This window comes from Macaca thibetana, chromosome 15, assembly GCF_024542745.1.
Source record: "Macaca thibetana thibetana isolate TM-01 chromosome 15, ASM2454274v1, whole genome shotgun sequence".
Classification (NCBI taxonomy): domain Eukaryota; kingdom Metazoa; phylum Chordata; class Mammalia; order Primates; family Cercopithecidae; genus Macaca; species Macaca thibetana.
This window is the reverse complement of record NC_065592.1, coordinates 97002588-97023084: the sequence shown is the minus strand read 5'-3', so window position 1 is coordinate 97023084 and position 20497 is coordinate 97002588. Positions and strand designations below refer to the sequence as shown.

The 20497-nt window shown below is 37.8% G+C and overlaps 1 protein-coding gene across 11 annotated transcripts in view; it reads right to left on the bottom strand.

Moving 5' to 3' along the window:
- NTRK2 (neurotrophic receptor tyrosine kinase 2) overlaps positions 1-20497 on the bottom strand; it is a 368220-nt gene that overhangs the window by 305276 nt on the left and 42447 nt on the right. For all 11 annotated transcript variants that reach the window (XM_050761174.1, XM_050761177.1, XM_050761180.1 and 8 more), the window contains 3 exons: positions 7802-7938; positions 7121-7253; positions 3613-3918 (listed from right to left, as the gene is read on the bottom strand). In XM_050761174.1, coding sequence (XP_050617131.1) covers positions 3613-3918; positions 7121-7253; positions 7802-7938 — 576 coding nt within the window. The remainder of the gene's footprint in view (positions 1-3612; positions 3919-7120; positions 7254-7801; positions 7939-20497) is intronic.

The window sequence follows — 20497 nt, the reverse complement described above, 5'->3', positions numbered from 1 at the left end:
ACATCTGAAGATCTGCTGGCACCTGTCCTTCCACATTAGCCTGCTGGCTGGGGAAATGGCAGAGTCTGCAAGGCCCCCAACATGCTCAAGAGACATTACACGGGTATCTTGGTTTGCTGGGCTGCTCTCTTTTAGTGCCTGCCTCACATCCTCACACACTGTGACTGGTACCCCCTTGGACTGGGCTGCCACTGGCTTGGGATGGAACTTCTCCATCCTTCCTCCAAGTGGAGAGCAGGGTGTCTGCCACCTTGTCTAGTATCTGCATCCCAAGCAGGAGTAAAGGTTATGATGACTGTCATCACATCCAATTGGTCCATCCTCTTCCATGCTCACCAATTTTTGTTTCAGAGACTTTTGGTTTATTTATGCTTCAGTTTCTTTCAGTATACTTTATTCTCCTAAGCAAAATGACCATCCCAGGGAAATCTTAGTTCTTTTTTGAAAAATATGTTTTATGTTTTATTTTTGAGACAGGGTCTGGTACTGTCACCCAGGCTGGAGTGCAGTGGCACGATCATGACTCACTGTAACCTCCACCTCCCGGGCTCAAGCAATCCTCTCACCTCAGCCTCCTGAGTAGCTGAGACTACAGGCACACACACCACATCCAGTTAATTCTTGCAATTTTTTAGAGAAGGGGTTTTGCCATGTTGCCCAGGCTGGTCTTGAACTCCTGAGCTCAAGTGATCTACCCACTTCAGTTTCCCAAAGTTCTGTGATTACAGACATGAGCCACTGCGCCTGGGCAGAAATCTGCTCTAAGCTGAATGAGGTGCACATACTCTAAGGGACACCAGATGTCACATTAATTCCGGCTCTGTATGGAAATGCAACTAGTTTCACGGGAGCCCAGGCTGCCTGCTTCCTTGTAAGCCAGGAAACTTCCAATATAACAAATAAAAAAAAAGGGAAGGTGGGATCTTACCAAAACAACTGGGAGAAAGAGGCTGAAATTTCTTATAAAAAGTATTTGTGAGAGCTAAACTTCATCAATTACTATATGATAATAGTAGAAATATTAATGGACTATAAAGCCAAACTTGACCTGCTGTCCTTAACATGGAATGTACTTCAGACCAGCAGGGAATTTTTTTTTTTTTTTTTTTTTTTTTTTTTTTTTGCTATTTGTTTATTTTTCTTTAGTTTTAAAGGAGGTTGAATGAGAAAGGAAGGAATTCTAAGAAAGGTCATTGTGCACTATGGCTGTGAGTCTCATAAATACCCACAACGATTCTATTCCCCTAGCCAAGTGGGGTCAATCTCTAATCGGTCACACTGGTTTATGGCCCACGAGGGCCATTTATATCCACTGTCACCCTGGGCCAAGTCCCCTTCATTTCCACTTTCATTTATTACTCCTTGATAGCTGACACTTAAGTAAATACTTAAAGAGAACAAAAAAACGGGCTTTTCTAAAAGCAGATATTAATATTTTAAAGACCTAATAAATTCATGAGCAAGAAGATGGAAAGAAAGGAGGGGAAGAAACATATTTATAAAATTGAGTTTCAGTTGTATTTTTTACAAATAATTATTTCTTTTAAAGGGAATGTTTGAGAAACACCAAGTTATTCTTATACCAGAAAACAATTCTTTCCCATCACAAGCTAAGTTAAAACTAACAGAAATGATCAATGAAAACGAAGCCACATGGGTAAGAAGAGTTCAGCTCTACCAAATATCAGTACCATACAGAAATGTTCAAAAGGAAAGATGAAAATCCTTCCCAAAACAGAAGCTACTGGCTTTACACTGACAGTACTGTGCATTGATATCAAAAGACTCAGACCACTTCTGAAAGCTTGTAACTGCAGACCCTCACTCTGAATCAGATTTTGCCCCCAAGTGTTTCAAAGGGCCATTGGTGAAATTCAAATAAGTCTGAAGTTCAGTTATTAGTAATGTACCAATACTAGTGCCTTATTTGTGACAAATGTGCCACAGTAATGTAAGACATTAACAATGGTGGGGGAAGTCTGTGAATGTTCTATACTATCTTTGCAACTTTTCTACAGATCTAAAATTATTCAGAAGTAAAAAGTTTATGTAAGAGCAAGCAAAAGGCTACTGTCCTAAATCAGTGTCTCTGGATTTAACTACGAAGCTGTTATTCCCTCAAACATGACTTCCTGCACACTGTAAGCTGGAGATTTACTACAGCAACCACAGCCAAGCAGCTAAACTCTCAATTAAGAGGAAGATTTAATGGAAAAGACAACAACAGCCAGGGGTGTCAGGGTATTGCATCCAAATATTGCTTGTTTTATGTGCTCCTTAAGGGCTGCTGTTTATAAATCAAACATATATTCCAAATAACATTTTGAACATACTAAGGAAGCCTGTGCATTTAAAAAGAGGTCTAGTGAAGAGCAAAATAACAGGAACTTATCATGTAATGAGAAGGACTGCATTCTTGCTTGTCATTTTGCAGAGATGGCTTTGCATGGACCACCTTTGCCGGTGGCGAGACCCTGGGAGCCACACAGGTACATGCAGCCCAAGCAGCCTCTGCCTCACAAGTCTCCAGGGTTCTATTTTCCCTTCTCCCTGCCAAGTCATCTTTGCATGACTTTGACTGACTCAGAGCTACTCTGGTGAGGAACTCTATTCATGTACAGCTCCCAATATCCAAACACAGGCCTTGGCCATCACATTGGTAGCAAGCATTCAGGCAATGAGACTGAGTAGGTAAGAACACTCCACTGAAGGACAGCATCTGAAGCAGGTAAATGCATGATACTTGTCCCATTGTTCCTGAAGCTCACACTGACATGCTCCTGCTGTGCCCAGAGTAGACCCCTGATGCTAGCCATCCTTTCCGCAGTCCAAGCCTTTGGCCAGAGAGGCACTATTATCACTCCTAGAAAAACAGCTTGGGAGCCAATAAAAGAATCACTCAGCTCAGTCAGCCCGGGTAAGCAAAACAGTCCAAGACACTAATTTCTCATCCATGGACGAGAAACCAGAATTCTCCTTTTTGAATTAGGTAAGAGGCTAGAAAATAAATCTTAAATGCATCACAAGCCAACCAAACACAGTTCCTGTGCTTGTAGTTTTGCATGGGTTTTTCCACTGTGGGTACAAAATCTCATTAAACACTTGCAACAATGATGGTAATAATAATAATGACCCTTTTCTCATAAGGGGCACTCTAGAGTAGTTATTAATCCAGTGTATATCAGATAACTATTCAAAATTATTAATTTCCTCATCCCCTTCTTGGGAGGAGAACAACTCCCTGCCCCTTAACTTGGTTTTGGCCCTGTGACTTGCTTTGGCCAATGGCAGATAAGCTGAAGAGACAGTATAGTGCACCAGTCCTGAATCTAGGCCTTAGGAAGCTTCACATTGTTCCAGTTGTCCTCTTTCACTCTGCACTTGTCATAGCAAGCACATCTCCTATGTATCTGTTGCCTCATGACCCTGATTCCCACAATAAATACATGCAAAATAAAACCACTCCGCTGACCTATGGATCCATGAGCAAGATTAAATAACGGAGTTTTAAGCCACTGGGTTTGGGGATGGTTTATTGTATACGTGATTTTGTCAATAGCTGAAATGATAGACTCTATCTTCTCCCCACATACAAAAGCGTCAGTTACTCACCATCGTCAATTCCAGGCCAGCCCATGAAGTGAGCAGAAATCTGTTTCTCATCCTTCCCATACTCATTCTTGGCTATTAGAGTGTAGTCCCCATTGTTCATGTGAGTGGGATTATCCAACTGGAGGCAGCCGTGGTACTCCGTGTGATTGGTAACATGTATTTTAGTACAGATGTATTTGGACTCATTCAATATTGCCCCGTTATAGAACCACTGAAGCGCTGGTTTGGGGTTGCCTTTCACAGTGAATGGAATGCACCAGTGGTGGTCTGAGGTTGGAGATTCGAGAAATGTGATAGTTGGTGCAACTAAATTGAAAAAGAGAGAGTTAATAGCATCAGAAAGCTCAGAATTCTCCCCATCTCGAGATGCCTGTGTCATTGATAGGGAATTTTACTCAACCACTGTATGGCTTAGAAAAACACATGATCAGAAACTCTGGAATCCATCAGTATTTTGTATCATCATCAGGGTGGATGTAACTCCCCACAGAGAGCTTCAGAGAGATTCCTTTCTGTGTTCTACTTAAGACCCATGCATTACAGTCATTTCTCAAATCTATTCAGTATAAGTGAAAACCAGCTCCAAACAGATCCAAGAGATTTCTGACAGTGGAAAGAGTCCATTTGAAGTTGACTTTGGTTTCTAATATCTGTATCTTGATATTATACAGATTCATCACCAAAAAAAATCCAAAATAATAAAATAATGAATACTTTTTGATAGAACTTCTTTCCTAAATAATACAAATAACAAAAACGACTTTTAAAATTTTACGTGAAGCCTTGATCTCACATTTCGAAAACAGATCAAATGGATCAATGCAATAAATGCTACTGCTGCTGATGAATTATTATGTTTAATAAATCAATATTTATTACTGATTGTCAATAGTAAATACTCTTTGAAAGTATCACATTTCATTATAGTGTTGTCCATTTTTGCTAGGATCCTAGATGCCAATGTTTGGATCCTTTAAATGTTGGGGGTCCAATTTAAGCCTGGACTGAGTAGGGATTATTTCAATTTTAGATATAAAGCACTTTATGCTTTGGGGAAACAAACATTATCAAGTAGAATCTTTAAACAGAGTACTTATCCTAAGTGAGGGTATTTAAAATACTTCATCTATTTATTTTAATGTAGTCTGACTTTGGTAATTACAAAATCAAGGACTGGAAAAGACCTTTGAGATCTAATAGCATCATTTTTTCAGATGAAGAAACCAAAGTGCAATGAGGTTAAGTGAGCTCATCAAGGTTACTGAGCAAGGCAGATCTGGAACAAGAATCTTGTCTCCTGATGTTTAATCCAGTGGCCCTTCCCTTTCAGGCACTGCTTCTTGACTGTATGTGTTCAAACAAGAGGAGAAAAAAATCTAAGGCATCGTAGCCAGGGAACAGACAAAACCTCTGAGTGGGGTCTCTGCACTGGTTATCTTTGTTGTTAATATTTTTTGTTTGTTTGTTTTTGTTTTTTTACACAGAGTCTCGCTCTGTCACCCAGGCTGGAGTGCAGTGGCATGATCTCAGCTCACTGCAACCTCTGCCTCCCAGGTTCAAGCGATTCTCGTGTCTCAGCCTTCTGAGTAGCTGGGATTACAGGCGCCTGCCATCGTGCCCGGCTAATGTTAGTATTTCTAGTAGAGACAGGGTTTCACCATGTTTCCCAGGCGAGTCTTGAACTCCTGATCTCAAGTGATCCACCCGTCTCGGCCTACCAAAGTGCTGGGATTACAGGCGTGAGCCACTGCGCCCGGCCAGTTGTTAATATTCTTTATCATTTATGGCTTCTGGTCTTTGTCTAAACTATGACAGATAAGGTCAATTTTTCAGAACATAGTGACCATACAGATATTAACCTGAAACTGAGGAAAAAACTCAAGTTTGGATATTTTTACTAGAAAGCAGGTAATATGATATTACCCCCTTACTTGTCTTCAGATAAATCCTCCCACAATACTACCTAGGAAGAAGCCAAGCTGATAAAAGAACCTAATTCACTTTCATAATTTACAGAAAGATTTCCAGTTACCAGCGACATTCCTCTCAACTGAGCACCTGCGAAGCTGAACTCCGCACATGTATGTTGTAACAATGTCCCTCCCTCTGAGAAATGTGATATTACTAAATGTAAATTGGCAAAGCTTAATTGTTTGCTTTACCAAGTATCTCTCACAGGCCTCCTCAAAATAGTCTTTGGAAAACAAAAGGTTGAATATGTGATTTCATCTATAAAAATTCAGTTTAAATATAATTTGGGGGGACCCTATATATATATATTATACAAAATAAGGTCCATGCATGTGTAGATACACACACTTGTAGACCTGTGCTATAAACCAACCACGACAAGGACCACAGTGGGGCAGGGGTCACACTTACCTTCCTCCCACCAGCCCAGGTTCCCACACCCAGGGCCCCTCATGCCTTCCACCATGCTCAAATGAATTTTGGGTTAGGTGCTGATTTAAGGACATACAGTTGGAAGTGGTTGCATATGTTTGGAGATAACATTGACTTCAGGCTTCTGAGGGGGTCAAAATGATGAGAAATTACGAGTTTAGTACCCACTGGGCATGGTGGTTGTACTGACAGTGATAAAGGATTACAGCTGATGATTTCAATCATTCACTCCAGCAATCACACACTGAATGTGTGCTGTAAGTGAGTGTTAACCAGCATATTGATACCAGCTATGGCCATGGGTCTACACGTGTGTAACTCATACACACACTTACACACATGCACGTTCATGTTTTTCTCATCCAAATTCTAATCCAAATGGAGTAAAACCTCATTAATTTATACCGTGCCAGCTCAGAATTTACAATGATGTGAAGTGTCTATATAGTTTTTACTAAATATACACCTTCAAGCTAAAAGCCATAATTTGGAATTTCAAAATGTAATTAGTTACAATACTGAAGAAAAATATACTTATGTTTAAGAAGATGGATATCTTTGAACTTAGATTCAATGTACACAGAAATTTAAAACAATAATAATAAAAGTTTTCTACAGTTGATAATAATTTTCAGTAATTTAAGCAGGACTAATCCTACCTTCTCACAGAAACTTGATTATCAAACGAATGAGGTTTTATTTTATCAACAGTACAATCAGGCATTTGTGAACAGCCAGTAAATACTTTAGGTATCATAACTTTAAAGCATCATATTGCTTTTATAGAGGAAGAAAGTTTTAGAAACTGGTTTATGAAAATTTAAGCTAAAACATTGATAAGAGGGAGCAACCAGCCCAAAATATATTCTATCAGAAAAAAAGACAGAGGAAGGCACAAAATGACAAGCTCAAAATCAAAAAAGAAGCTGAAAAGAAAGATCATGCATGAGCAAGAGTTATTAAGCAGAAATTGAACAAGTAAAAGAGGCTGATAATGCTTCTTAATTGAGTATGCACAAAACACTGCATATACTGTCCCAGCAACAAACGTAGGTATGTCCGTGATCATTTGCTATTAAAAGCACATGCCAGTCTGATTACGTACAATGCACAGTGAGGTTGACAGAATCTTGATCTTCTCCTACAAGATTTTCTGCCACACAAGAGATTTGCTTCCCACTGTCATCAGATGAAATGTTAGTTATCCTTAAGGAGCCCTGTGTGTGGCTTGTTTCATTCTACAAATGAATTAACAGACAAAAATAACCTTGATTAGGATTGATCCCAAAGTGACAAGATTTGGGGTTTCTTCCCCTAACTAGAGAAAAAAACAAATATATAAATATAATATAATATAATATAATATAATATATAGCATTAGAAAAACTTCTCTGCCTGAAATAGGCTCAGGCAAAGAAGTAAATCAGAAGTTATTCTATTTCTCTAGGTTTCAGTTGCTAAGTGCATGAGGTTGACTTGATCCCTGAATTCCCTCCAAGGGAGAAGACCACAGGGAAAGTCACTTGCTTTGTTCAGGATGATGCAAAGAGCTCACTAGGGATATAAAGACTCCTTGCTCTCTTAGGTATGCATAACTAAAATGCAAGCCTGCATTAGTCTTTGTTAATTAAGAATAAGTAGAAAGTAAATGTACATCAAAAACTCTTTGTAAATTTCTATATGTAGCCCTATAAAATATCAAATGATCATCACTAGGTTTAATACATTCTCACATTCTGAAACACTCTTGTCTCTCTATTAAGACACAGCCAAACACAAGCCTTACCATATGTTTGGAAACCAGATTACCAACATCCCAATACATATTAGGAACCGGATCGCCTGCCACACTACAGGATAACGTGATAGACTTTCCTTCCTCCACAGTGAGGTTAGGTGCGGCCAAATTTGCAGATGGTAAACCTATGGAACAAGAAAAGTAAACAGAGGCATATGCAAATAGTTAAATGCAGTATCAAACTAAAAGCAATAAATTGAAAACTGTTTATGCTTTAAAAATCAATCTTTAATTGCTTTTTGAGACTGATTTATGTTGATCTGAAAAAGTGCCACTTTGATCAGCTTCATAGATTTAACATAAATCAAAAAAAGCTATAAGTAGATTTCAGAATAAATTATGCACATTTCTTATAGCATTAATGCCTAATAACCTTTTATTTTAAGAACACTAGTATAAAGAACTGTCTTCCACCTCTTTTTCTGTTCTACAGTTACTAATCCAGTTTTTGCACATAAACAGAGATTGTACCTATGGACTGACATCATGTCTTTTATTTCCTTCTGTCTCCTACCCCCTATTTTTTTTTAATGCTCAAGAACACAAAAGGGTGAGATGCAGCTATGTTGTTTTTGCAAAAATCTGTTTTTTGCTTTAAGTAACTCTCACAAATGTAACCCTCTACCAGACACAGATTTTGAAAGACTCATTCTATTGAAGAAAATGTAGTTTCAAAGCATTTTTCAAAGACAGGCAGTTTGAACTATTAGTGTTAGAATGTTTCAAAGTTACGTAAATCGTAGTTGAATATTATAGGTAAAACTGCTATCTTATTTAGAATATAATGAAAATGGGTATATGGACTCATTTCAGTGAAAAGTTCTTTTTATTGGAAAGACTCTGAGAATGTACTTATCAGATGAAACTTTGAACCTTATAAACATTTTTTAATAGTGCAGCAAGGCATCATTTTTATATTTCAAAAGCTATGTGTAATTTTAGGGATGCTGCTATCACTTCATGAAATTATCACACCAACTGAGAGTGGACACCGCTTTAAACTGCATAAGAATCATGGTATTTTTTACACGTAGGCATATCTTAGAGGGTATAACAATATGTCAGGACCTGCTAGTGGAGGCTGTCCCTCTCTTGGTGTCAGGAACTCTGCTTGGGACTGTAGTCACCTGACAGTTATATCCTGCAGAACTATGATACAGCATTAAGTCAGATCAGAACCTGGAGGTCAAAGAAGGCGATTCATTTTCAACAACTGTTAAATTGCAATTAACCCACCCACCTGGCAATATTTGACCCGTCATCTTCACATTATTATGGATAAACCCTTCTCTTATCATGTATTCCTACTGGCAAAGCCATCTTTCTTTATTAGTGAAATCAGACTGGAATAAGATTTATACAGTCTGTATCTCATGGTTTTCCCACCACTGGGAGAGGATTCCCCAATAAGATCTGGCTTTCAGGGGCTAGTGAGACCCCCTTCCGAACTCTTCCTTCCCGTGAGCATCCAATAGAGACCAATGTTACATCTTTCGTGGGGTTTCAAGAAAAAAAAAAAAAGCCCCTAATAGCCAGAGTTATACAGAGCAATGAAATATATAACAATGATTAACAGAGAGTGTAATACAAGCCCCACACCCTAAACCTGGCACATACTAACTTTGTGGCCTTGGATGAGTCTGTTGTTTTTCTCAATGTGTTTTCTTCACAACTTCTATGACAATTAAGCTGTTCAATTTATTAGGGAGCGTGTCAAGGCAAAATAGAAGAAATGGGCTTACTTAGTGAAAAATCCCCTTGAAGTCAATGGCATAATCTGGGTGACTTTTAAAAATATGTATATACTTAATTTTGTTTTTCAAAAATCAAATATTTAATCACATAGTTTGAAGAGTTGATAATTCTATAAAACTTATGAAAAAGATTCAAGCTACTGTGTGTGAAAAACAGTAGTCCCACCTTACCCATGTGGCACTATTTCCTATTCCCAGAGGCACCCATTTCATCTCCTTTAACTTCTTCTTTGGGCATTGCTCTGCTCATCACTAAGCATTACTCTTTATTGCTACTTCTTGGTTTTCCTGTTTCAGCAGTATCTGCTGACCTCCCACTGTGGAAGATGAGATAGGGGCTCCCTTTCACACAGAATGACAGCTCTCCTCAGGCCCCCACCACATTCAACATACTCTGTCTTCACACTTTTTCATGTGCTATAATTGTCTCAGTGGAGACATAAAGATGATTACGAGTATGTGGCCAGGTACAGCTCATGCCTGTAATCCCAGTACTTTGGGAGGCTGAGGCAGTTGGATCACGAGGTCAGGAGATCGAGACCAGCTTAACCAACATAGTGAAACCCCATCTCTACTAAAAAATACAAAAAATTAGCCGTGTGTATGGTGGCAGGCACCTGTAATCCTAGCTAATGGGGAGGCTGAGGCAGGAGAATCGCTTGAACCCGGGAGGCGGAGCTTGCAGTGAGCCAAGCTCGTGCCATTGCACTCCAGTCTGGGCAGCAGTGCAAGACTCCATCTCAAAAAAAAAAAAAAAAAATTATTATGAGTATGCAAGCCTTACTAACACCAGAACCATCTAATATGCAATACCTACTTTATTTCACCAAATTTAAAACAGTATTAATTACAGGTTGCAACATTGCTATTATGTACCACTATGAAAGGAAAAAAATGTGCCAATATAACTATAACACATGCTTTCTTACCACTTAGAACTATTGCTTGGAGGTTGGACCTTATAGATAGCCCATTTAATTCTCCATTCCTTTCCTATTTTCCAACTTTTGATTTATTTGCTCTATTTGCAGGGAGAGTTTTTTAGATTAATTTTTAAAGCCTGCTTTTAAGGTTGTTCATTCCTCTATCATATTTTTTATTCCCAAGGCTCTTCTTTTGTTCCTGAATGTTCTTATTTTATAGCACCTTCTTCTTGTTCCATGGATGCAATATCTCTTACGATTTCTATGATATATTTATAATCATTTCTTGAATTTTTCTTTTCTCTATATCAGTTTTGTTTCTAGCAATTTTTTTTCTCTCTCTTTCTTTGTTGCTTTTGTGTTTGTCTTTCAATTACAAGCTTTCCTCAATTATGTCTGGCTATTCATACATCTTTAAGATTGAGGTACTAGAAGCATTGCACAAATTTATGAATTGTCAGCTTCATTGTAGGACAATATTATTGGCCTATTTACTAGGTACCACCTGATGTCAGGATCATGAAATCATTTTGAGGAAGGGGGTGGTCAAGTTATTCAAATAATGCTCTTCCAATTTCCTGCTTGGAGGAGAAAGAGGCCTGGAAATATTAATATTCAGAATGTAAATCCATCATATTCTCTGTGGTTCCCATGGCCTCACTCTCTCTTGGAGTTTCTCAGAACCTTTGTTTTATCCACTTTAGAGAATTAAGCCTCCAGTTTTCTGCTGAGGCAGGAGAGGTGCAGTCACCTGGGCTTAGCAGACTTTCAACCAATACAGTGTTTGGTGTTACTTGTACTCTCACGCCCTAAGCATTGTAGTAGTTCTGCCATATAAACCAAGTTTCCCCTTGGCTTTCTCCATTGTCAACTTGGTAACCAGCATTCTCACCCTTTAAGTCAGTTACTACTCATGCATCTGCTTTTTCAGCTTGCAAGTGTTTGTGCTTTGATAACTCTCCCTCTTCATTCATTTATTTATTTATTTATTTATTTATTTATTTTTGAGATAATCTTGCTCTGTCACCCAGGCTGGAGTGCAGTGGCACAATCTCTGCTCCCTGCAACCTCCACCTCATGGGTTCAAGGATTCTCGTGCCTCAGCCTCCTGAGTAGCTGGGATTACAGGCACATACCACCACACCTGGCTAATTTTTTGTATTTTTGGTAGAGATGGGGTTTTGCCATGTTGCCCAGGCTGTTCTCAAACTCCTGAGCTCAGGTACTCCACCCACCTCGGCCTCCCAAAGTGCTAGGATTATAGGCATGAGCCACCATGCCCCACCGACTCTTCCACTTTCTATATTTATAGATTTATCTGCTGACTCTGGGGTGACCATCAGAGTCAAGGTCTGTCATGGTGCTTGCTCTCAAGGTATGACTCCCTCCATAGCCAGACCCCACCAATGAAGCCTAAAGACACCCACCCTGGCATATCAAGTACAAACCCATGGAATGAATTTCCTACCTTTATAAATGTATCTAATAGTTTGGAAATTCTGAGCAGAGAAAGGTTAAAATAAAGAGATTTTCAGTAGGAAATGTTACATCATAATGTTAATTTTTCCTATAAAATCTCATGTGGGTTTTATTTTTCAAACTTAAGCTCACATAATTAACAGCTCTAAAAGCATTTAATTAGAGTAATACTAATATTAGTATTTATTGGGCATTCACTGAACCAGATATTCTTGCCTAGTACCTTGTTTTATCTCATCCTTAGAACCATTCTTGAAGATAAGTTTTTGCCCTCATTTAATTAATGAAGTAGATGAGTTTTGGAAAAGTCAAATACATTATCCAACATTGTCCAAGTACATACAGACCTAGAATTTGAACTCAAAGCTCAGGGTCTTCACCACTACCTCCCAAGCTGTACATATCCATTTCATCATGGACCATAAATACCACTGATAAAGTGGTATTTATGATTCCTTGATAAAGGAATTATTTCATTTAAAAATAATTACATGTGTATTCTGGAGAAGAGTGAGTCTCCTTTATTTATAGACAAATTGTATCACCCTGTCATCAAAGGAATCTGAGCAAAATTGGCCAAGTCTAGATCTCTTAAATGTAAAGTCTTCCACAAATGAGTAAGCATCTGACTCACGTTAATTCTACAGCGTTAATATGCTGGCCAAAGATTCAATAATGGAAAAACAATCTGCACTTGAAATATCACTTGAGGTTTAATTAGCACAATAAAAATGAATTGGGAAGCATGAATAGCCAAGGCGGGATAAACCATTTGCCAGGCACTACTTCTTGGCTTAATAAGATTTGAAATCGGCACAAACACACAGCAAAGCCCAGCAACGCTTCCAAGAGCTGCTAGTTCTACTGTAAAAGGATCCTGACTCTAAGCCCTACAGCTGTCTTCCTTTGCACTCTGGGGAACCTCGCTGGAGATCGGAGACGACCAGCTTCCCAGGCAGACAGATACCTCCACGTAGATGTCTCTTGATCTGGATTCCTTCAGGAAGGATGTACTGGCCTGTAGACCTCAGCAGAAAATCATCAACCAGTCAGTGAAAATGTTGACTTTCTTTACACCAAAGCTTCCCAAACTCTATTGTGTGTATGAATCACCAGAGTATCTTGTTAAAGATGTAGCTTCTTTTCCAATAGGTCTGAGTTGGGGCCTAAGAATTTGCATTTCTAATAAACTCTCTGTTCCACAGAACACACTTGGAAGGACAGGCGTTTATACCAAAAGTGTCCGGCAATTGTTCAATGGGCTTTTGTTCCTACAACTATTATTCTTAAATCTGATATGGACCTGATTTGTCCATCAAATTTTCCCCAAAGCGTGTCCTATAGAACTCTAATTTATTGAGATTCTAGAGGGGAAAAAAATCCAAGATTACAAAAAAAAGGAAGAAGAAAGAAGAAGAGGAAGAAGAGGAGGAAGAAGAGGAAGAGGAAGAAGAAGAAGGAGAAGGAGAAGGAGGCTCTGTAAGAAACTGGATGTTCACAATGCACATTAGAAAATTAAAAGTTCTGAGAACTCCTGCCATAAAGAAATGCATTTAAATTCCATTGATCTTACATTCCCCAAGCAGATTTGAGCACATAATCAGTTCTTTGATTGTAATGTTTGTTGTGGCTTTATTTTTACTTCAAGCAATTTGACAAAATATAAGATATATACATATATTTAAATTCAGATGTAAAATACATTTAAATCTATTCTTATTGATGGTAGTAATAGTTATTATTTATTCAATACTTAGTATGTGCTAGACTCTGTTTTAAATATTTTCCATTTATTACCTTATCAATCATCCCAAAAATCCTCAAAAGTAGGTGCCATTAATATTTCTATTTCCAGATGAAGAAGTTAAGGCTATCAAGTATCATGACTAAATAGCTAGTGAGTGGGTTGGCCCTGGCCCACATCTGTCTGTCCAGGGCCTTAACCAGAGCATTCCGGCTGCTTCCTTTGCCGGGATCTTCCATGTCTCTGCTCCCACCTATTAGTGCGTACTTCTTGAGAGTTGACCAAATTGACTAGATCCTTCAATCACTCATTCAAAGGGTGTAGGCCCTCACTTTCTCTTAAGGAAAAACAAATCTCTAGTCATTTTGGATTAAGCCAGGGTTTTACTAACATTTTTCAGTAATCACCAGTAGGTCTGGCTTGTGTTTGCTTTCAGCTTGTTTCAGTGATCCTGAGCATCACTTTACATGTATAAAAACATTCAAGTAAATTATAATTTTGTCTGTTCTCTGCCTTCTCTCCTCTCACTTCTATTTGTGCACACATAAAATGACTTAAAACAAATAAAAAACACTTGACCTATCTCTTAATTCTCTGTCAACAGAATACTAAAATTCTATAACCTTCCCCTCTACCCTTCTATCTCTTTGTCATATCTTCAAAGTTCTTTGCCTCCTAAACAGCTATATTCCACAACCAAGAATGAAGCAAAAATGAGCCTGACCTATTTAGAAGTGATTGCTTTATACCTGGTAGCAAAACTGACAGAAAGTTAGCAAAAATGACTTTGCAAGCTCAAATTTGAAACTGCGCTTCTAAGCACATGTGAGCCATGTCACAATAGTGACAGCTACCACATAACTTCTAAACACAAAAATTTAAACAGCAGTTGACAGATGAGAAAAAAACAACTTCATTTGACATTCTAAGAAGATAAAGAAAAACAACGATCCACTGTGTGGTTGGCTTTATTTAGGAGACAAAACTTGATCTCTAAGAAAATTAAAGCAAAGCAGTATGCTAAAATAGCCTTTGTGTATAATTTTCAGGAAAGAAAGTCAATCCAACTAAGTTGCTAAGAAAATAATGTTTCATATCACTCTAACTTCCACATAGAGCATTAATATAGCATATTCTTTTAATCTGGAGTGTTAACAAAGTAGAATTACTACCAGTCTATTTTCTTGGTTCAACACAAACAAAACAAGGAGTATGTACAAATATGCTACACAGACATATGTGCTACAAACTGTGGTTGAAACCAAAAGTAAATCTTAAAAGTAAATCACTAAATTCAATTTATCTCAAGGAACCTGGCCTCTCCTTCTGGGCACCTGTGAACTGACCTTCACTAACATAAATAGTATTTTGTGGACGTGCCTTTAAAAGCTTCTACATTAAAAGTTTGAAGGTTAGAAAAGCGGAAAATTGAAATTGTCCTAATAAATAGGAAAGAAACAAAAGGCAAGTCTGATTTCAAGCCATAGGACCATTAAGGATGGTTTATATAGTAACTGCACAGTTCTTCAACCAACAAGTGAATTGCCACCTTATATTCACTGTGGGACTATCATTCTGTGTGGTAACTAGTTACTAGTAAAATAGGTGCAGGGATTCTTTTGATATGACCCAGAGGAATACTGCCTTTCTTAAATGTATTTGCCATCTACTTAAGGCAGAGCATTTCATGTACTATTAACACTTGCTGAAGAAGCTCTCAGGTAAGATTTAAATAATAATGATCGTATTTTTTAAAATTAAAATGTAACATCCACTGCTCCTTAATAATCCCATTATGCCAGGGGAAGTGACTGAAAGGTTTATACTGCAAGATTAACTGCTGAAAATCATCTAAGTGTGCAGGAATTGAGCAGAAATTTTTTTAAAAAAATACTACATGATAAATAATTTCATTAAAAACACTTGAAGAATTAGCAGGGAGATTTTTTGTACGAGAAGATAATCAGCACAGCCTGGCCAAATCAGCTTTCTTCACCAGCACTTATATGATTCTGTTTCAGTCTTCAGAACCATTGCTCATAGCACCTCTTTATTCCAATTAATGTGGAAATATTACATGAAAATGTTTTGTTGCCTTGCAATTAATAAGTTTTTCTAAGGTTTAGAAGAGCCTTGTGAAGAAACGAACCACTACTTGTTTTACAGCATGAATAAATTTACAGTAATTCACAGCAGGAGGGGACTGTTAGAAAAATATTGTGAGGCATTTTGACTGCACTATTAATGAAAATGATGCAGTTAAACTTCCCAGCCCCATCTATCATGCTTGATTAATCTCTAAGGATATAAAGAAAAAAGAAGAAATGAGATTCTCTCAAAAATGCAATGAGGATAAAAATTTCAAAAAGAATGAAAAAATACTAAACTATAGAATAATTTGGCTAAAATAATGTTTTTAAGTTATTTTTAATTAACTGAAACATTCACACCATTATATTAAAAACTTAGCCCAATATGAAAATTAATATGATATGGTTCATGCATTTGTTAATTCAGCAAACCTTCATCAAATGCCTGTTATGATCAAGGGGTACAGTAGGCACCATGGAATATGTGTATTTGCATGTAAAATGTAGAGAACTTGTTCTCCATATAATACCTCCATGACGAAATACTAACAAGTGAAGCTCTTAAAGAAAACTCATCTTACAAACAAATAAAATCTCAGTAGTTCTTCTTCTTCATTGAAATAAAAATAGTACCAATTGCAAACTAAATACAATGGCCATGGTAGTTGGCAAATTGTTGGTTTACAAAGATGACACACACAAGACCACAGTGTTTACTGATTCCGAGTTAGCTAAAAAGTTTCACCCCCCTCCAAAAAGTGTGGAAACAAGACCAACTTCAAATCTGTGACTTAAACACAACAGATGTGTTTTTAAAGTATATGTAAAAGAAAAAGCCAGCTGACCATAAATTTTTTTTTTATTTTTCAAACAAGGCGTCTAACTTGGAAGATACTGGCATGTTATCTGGTTTCTTCAACACAGAATTCCAGAGAAAGATTTTAAATCCAACATTCTAGTGTCATTTTCTGTTTAGATGATCTAACTTCTCCTGAAAGAACCAGTTGGGAAACCATCAAAAGAAAATTAATACATGACTAAGCCTCAAAGTGAAGGCTCCCTTTCTTATCCCAGATTATCTAGAAGTGATACTCAATATTTTTCTTAGAACCCAGAACAATGTTGGAAAATAGAAGGCACGCCACTGACGGAGAAGAAACTATAAAGAACTCCTGAGCGAGAGAAAGCAGAAGTGGATGAACGAAAAGCAGCACAGCCCCAAAGGGACGCATAACCATGTGCTTCACAAAATAGTGAGGCCCTCAAAGAGCCCAAAAGTAGAGCAGGATTGCCGGACTCCCTGGAGATGTGGCACACCCCAGTACGGAAAAGGGCATTTCAGTCACACACACAAAAAAATGACTCACAAGAGATTGTGGAAATTGATCATCAGTGGTTAAAAGGAAAAAAAATCAGCAGCTGGAGAAACAGCTGAAGAGCTAAGTGATGAGTAAACCAATTCTCCCATAATACGGTACACAAGGACAAGCAGATGGAAACTACCAAGGAAAGGGTGACCAGCATGAGTGGAGCCAGAAATGTAAGTATCTATCCAATGTCGATTCCTGAATGAAACAATAAATGGAAAGAATACGTCGAGTCAATCAATAAGAAAATTTTTCCAGAACTGAAGACATGAACCCCCACATTGAAAGGGTATCTCTCACACTAAGCAGAATTAAAAATAAAATTAACCCCACATCTAGTTACGTTGTGGTGAAATTTAAGAATAACATGGATAAGGAGTAAATCCTCAAAACTTCTAGAGGTGGAAAAATTTTTAAAAAGCACAGGTTACCTAGAAAGAGCAAGTATCAGACTGACCTCAGCCTTCTCATGAGCAACACTCAATACAAAAAGAATATGGTGCAGTATCTTCAAAGTTCTGAGTTTTTGAGCCTATAATGTTTTACTCAGCAAATTTCACTAAGGAGAAAAAATACAGGCCAATTTCCCAGCACTTAAGAACTTGATTTTATTTTTTTAATCTCTATGAAAGAAGTATTAGAAGATATACTCCAGCAAAAAGAACAATCGCACCAAGAGAACACAGTAGGACACAAAAGTCTACGATATACAAAGAAACAGGACATCTTCAAAAAAGCCAGGTAACAATATAGAAATAAAATCCCAGATGATAACAAACTGAGAGCTGGGAGAAGAAATAAAGGAAAGCAAAAATATTTTTTCTGCCTTATTGGTGGTTATCTCTATGCAGAAAATACATATTTAAATTTGTGCAGAAAATATTTCAGTGTTACAGATTTTTTTAAAAAGGGAATATTTATCACTTTCAAATAATTAAGAAAAAACAAAGAACAATGAAAGTAAAGAAAAGGAAAAACCCTACAGAAAAATAGACAAAGGATAGAAACAGGTAATTTACTGAAGCATAAACACAGTCCAATAAACATATAAGATACTCAAGAGTAATCAGGAAAATGCAAACTCAAAAGCCATAACAGCATTTTTTAGAAAGACAGACACTAATAAGTTCGCTAATATCAAGGTATACCTTGTCAGGGTGGGCATAAATAGATACAGCCATTTTTTACTGTGCAAACCACATAAACCAAAAATTCTGCTTCTTTCTATGTATTCTAAAAAAACCTTTCCACTTGTACATATGTGTAAAAAGCATGAATAAGGATGCTTGCTGAAACATTTTTGCAGTATCAAAAAACTGGAAAATAAGCAAAATGCCCGTCAATATGGAACATTTAATTAATTAAGACACATTGTACCATGAATTTCATGTAATGGTTAAAAAGAGTATGATAGATCTATGACTACTGACCTGAAATGGTTAGGAGCAACAAGACAAACGTCATATGTGTAATGTAGGAAATTACCTTTGCAACAAAACATATCAATATAATACATGCAATTACAAAAAGTAAAACACTTGAAAGAGAATAAAAATTAAAAGAGAAAGAACAAAACAAGAACACAAAAACGATAGGAAAAATAAGTCTGTCAATTCACTTGCCACACTCTTCTATAATGTTGCTTTTTGAAAAGCATCCTTGACATTGAAATGAATTGTGACTGCTACTGTGAATGTAATCATTCAATCCTAAAGGATCAATTGAGCCCATGCCCTCATTACAGTAGATTCAAAAACTCACTCTTAGACACACAATTCGTTGACTAATTTGTAGAAAACAGAAATAAAAAATGATTGAAAATTGACAAACTGATTAGGAAAAATGAGGACCAGTTCACTCCTTACATGTCCCCTATCCCAATCACAATGGCCGAGCAATAACACGTAAGGCGGGGTGCATTCCCAGAATGCTGCCAAGACAATACAACCAAAAATTAAAATGGAAAAAAAAAATGGAATTGGTTTCAGGCAAGGGCAAAGCAGATGTCTGTTAAGAGGCAGTTTGTGAAACCAGAGCAAGAGTCAGATGCTTTCTCTCTTTTCCTCTCAGTGGTTGCTGAACCAATGTGGCCACAAAGGCCATGGGGATTTGGGAGCTGGCCAAAGGCCAGGTGACTCAACATTGAATTTCTTGTCCCTCTAGGCAATTCCTCTCAGTGGTACAAATTTGTACCAGAACAGAGAACAGTTACCCTCTTATCAATCAGGAAAAGACACATATTAAAAGTTGTTTGGGTTTTTTTTTAAGTGTTAGCTAGCAAAGAAAACTGATAGAGGTTGGCAAGAGAACAAAGCCTTATTCCCCCATTATGAAACCAAAGGACTCTACTTGTGACAGAAAAATCTGTGGGAAGGGTCAGGGCCGTCTTCTAAGGTCATTCAGGGCAAGAAACAGACACATATCTTTATTTTTATCGCATTCCTACAAAGCGTGTGCAGCAGCTCCATTTTTCTTAAATAAAAAGTAGACCTCAAATAATAGGGTCTTCCAAAAACAAAGAATCGGTTGTTTGTGGTTAATACACAGATGATTCCTTGTGCACAAGAACCAGGTGCTACATGGCTTTCTGCTGTGTCACCAGCCACTAGGCCAGAAGATGAAACATAATTGTTTGTGAACTTGTTAACTGGTTGACTAACCGATTCAAATGTCAGTGGGGGAGTAACATGCACATGTGGGTATTGTAGAGGTACATCACTGAAGACTAGTAAAATCCTAAGCAGAACACGTTGCTATTCCTTCCTTATAACTCACTAGCACTCACACGAGCTCTGACTTTGCCCTTCGGTGCCCTTTAAAATGTTGGAGATGAAAACGCTGGGGAGAGGAGTAGGGGATGACGGTAAAGTAGGAGATCTGAAGTCCAGACATGGGGAGAAGCACGTAGCACAGCAGACTTGGGGCACCCCATCAAGAGACACAGACATCTGGCAGTAAGACAAGTTTAAGGGAATGTGCTGGATTGAATTGCATTTGCTTGTGCTGCCAGGACACTTTCATCACCCTGAGATCCCTGGCCTGGGTGCCAACCAAGGGCATATGTGGCCAGAGAAGTGCCACACTTTCAGCAGATAGTTTTTGCCCAGACGGATGGGTGGATGAATGGATGCATGGATAGATGGATAAACAAACATGAACAAATAAGCAAGTGAACAAACAAACAAACAAAAAGAATAAGCAGTGTACTTTTTCTCTATGCACTTCACAGCCACCCACTCCGAACTAATATTCTACTTGCAAAGAATACTCAGCAAAGTTGCTCCCAGCCGATGACTCCACACTACACACAAATGTTGTCTGATTCAC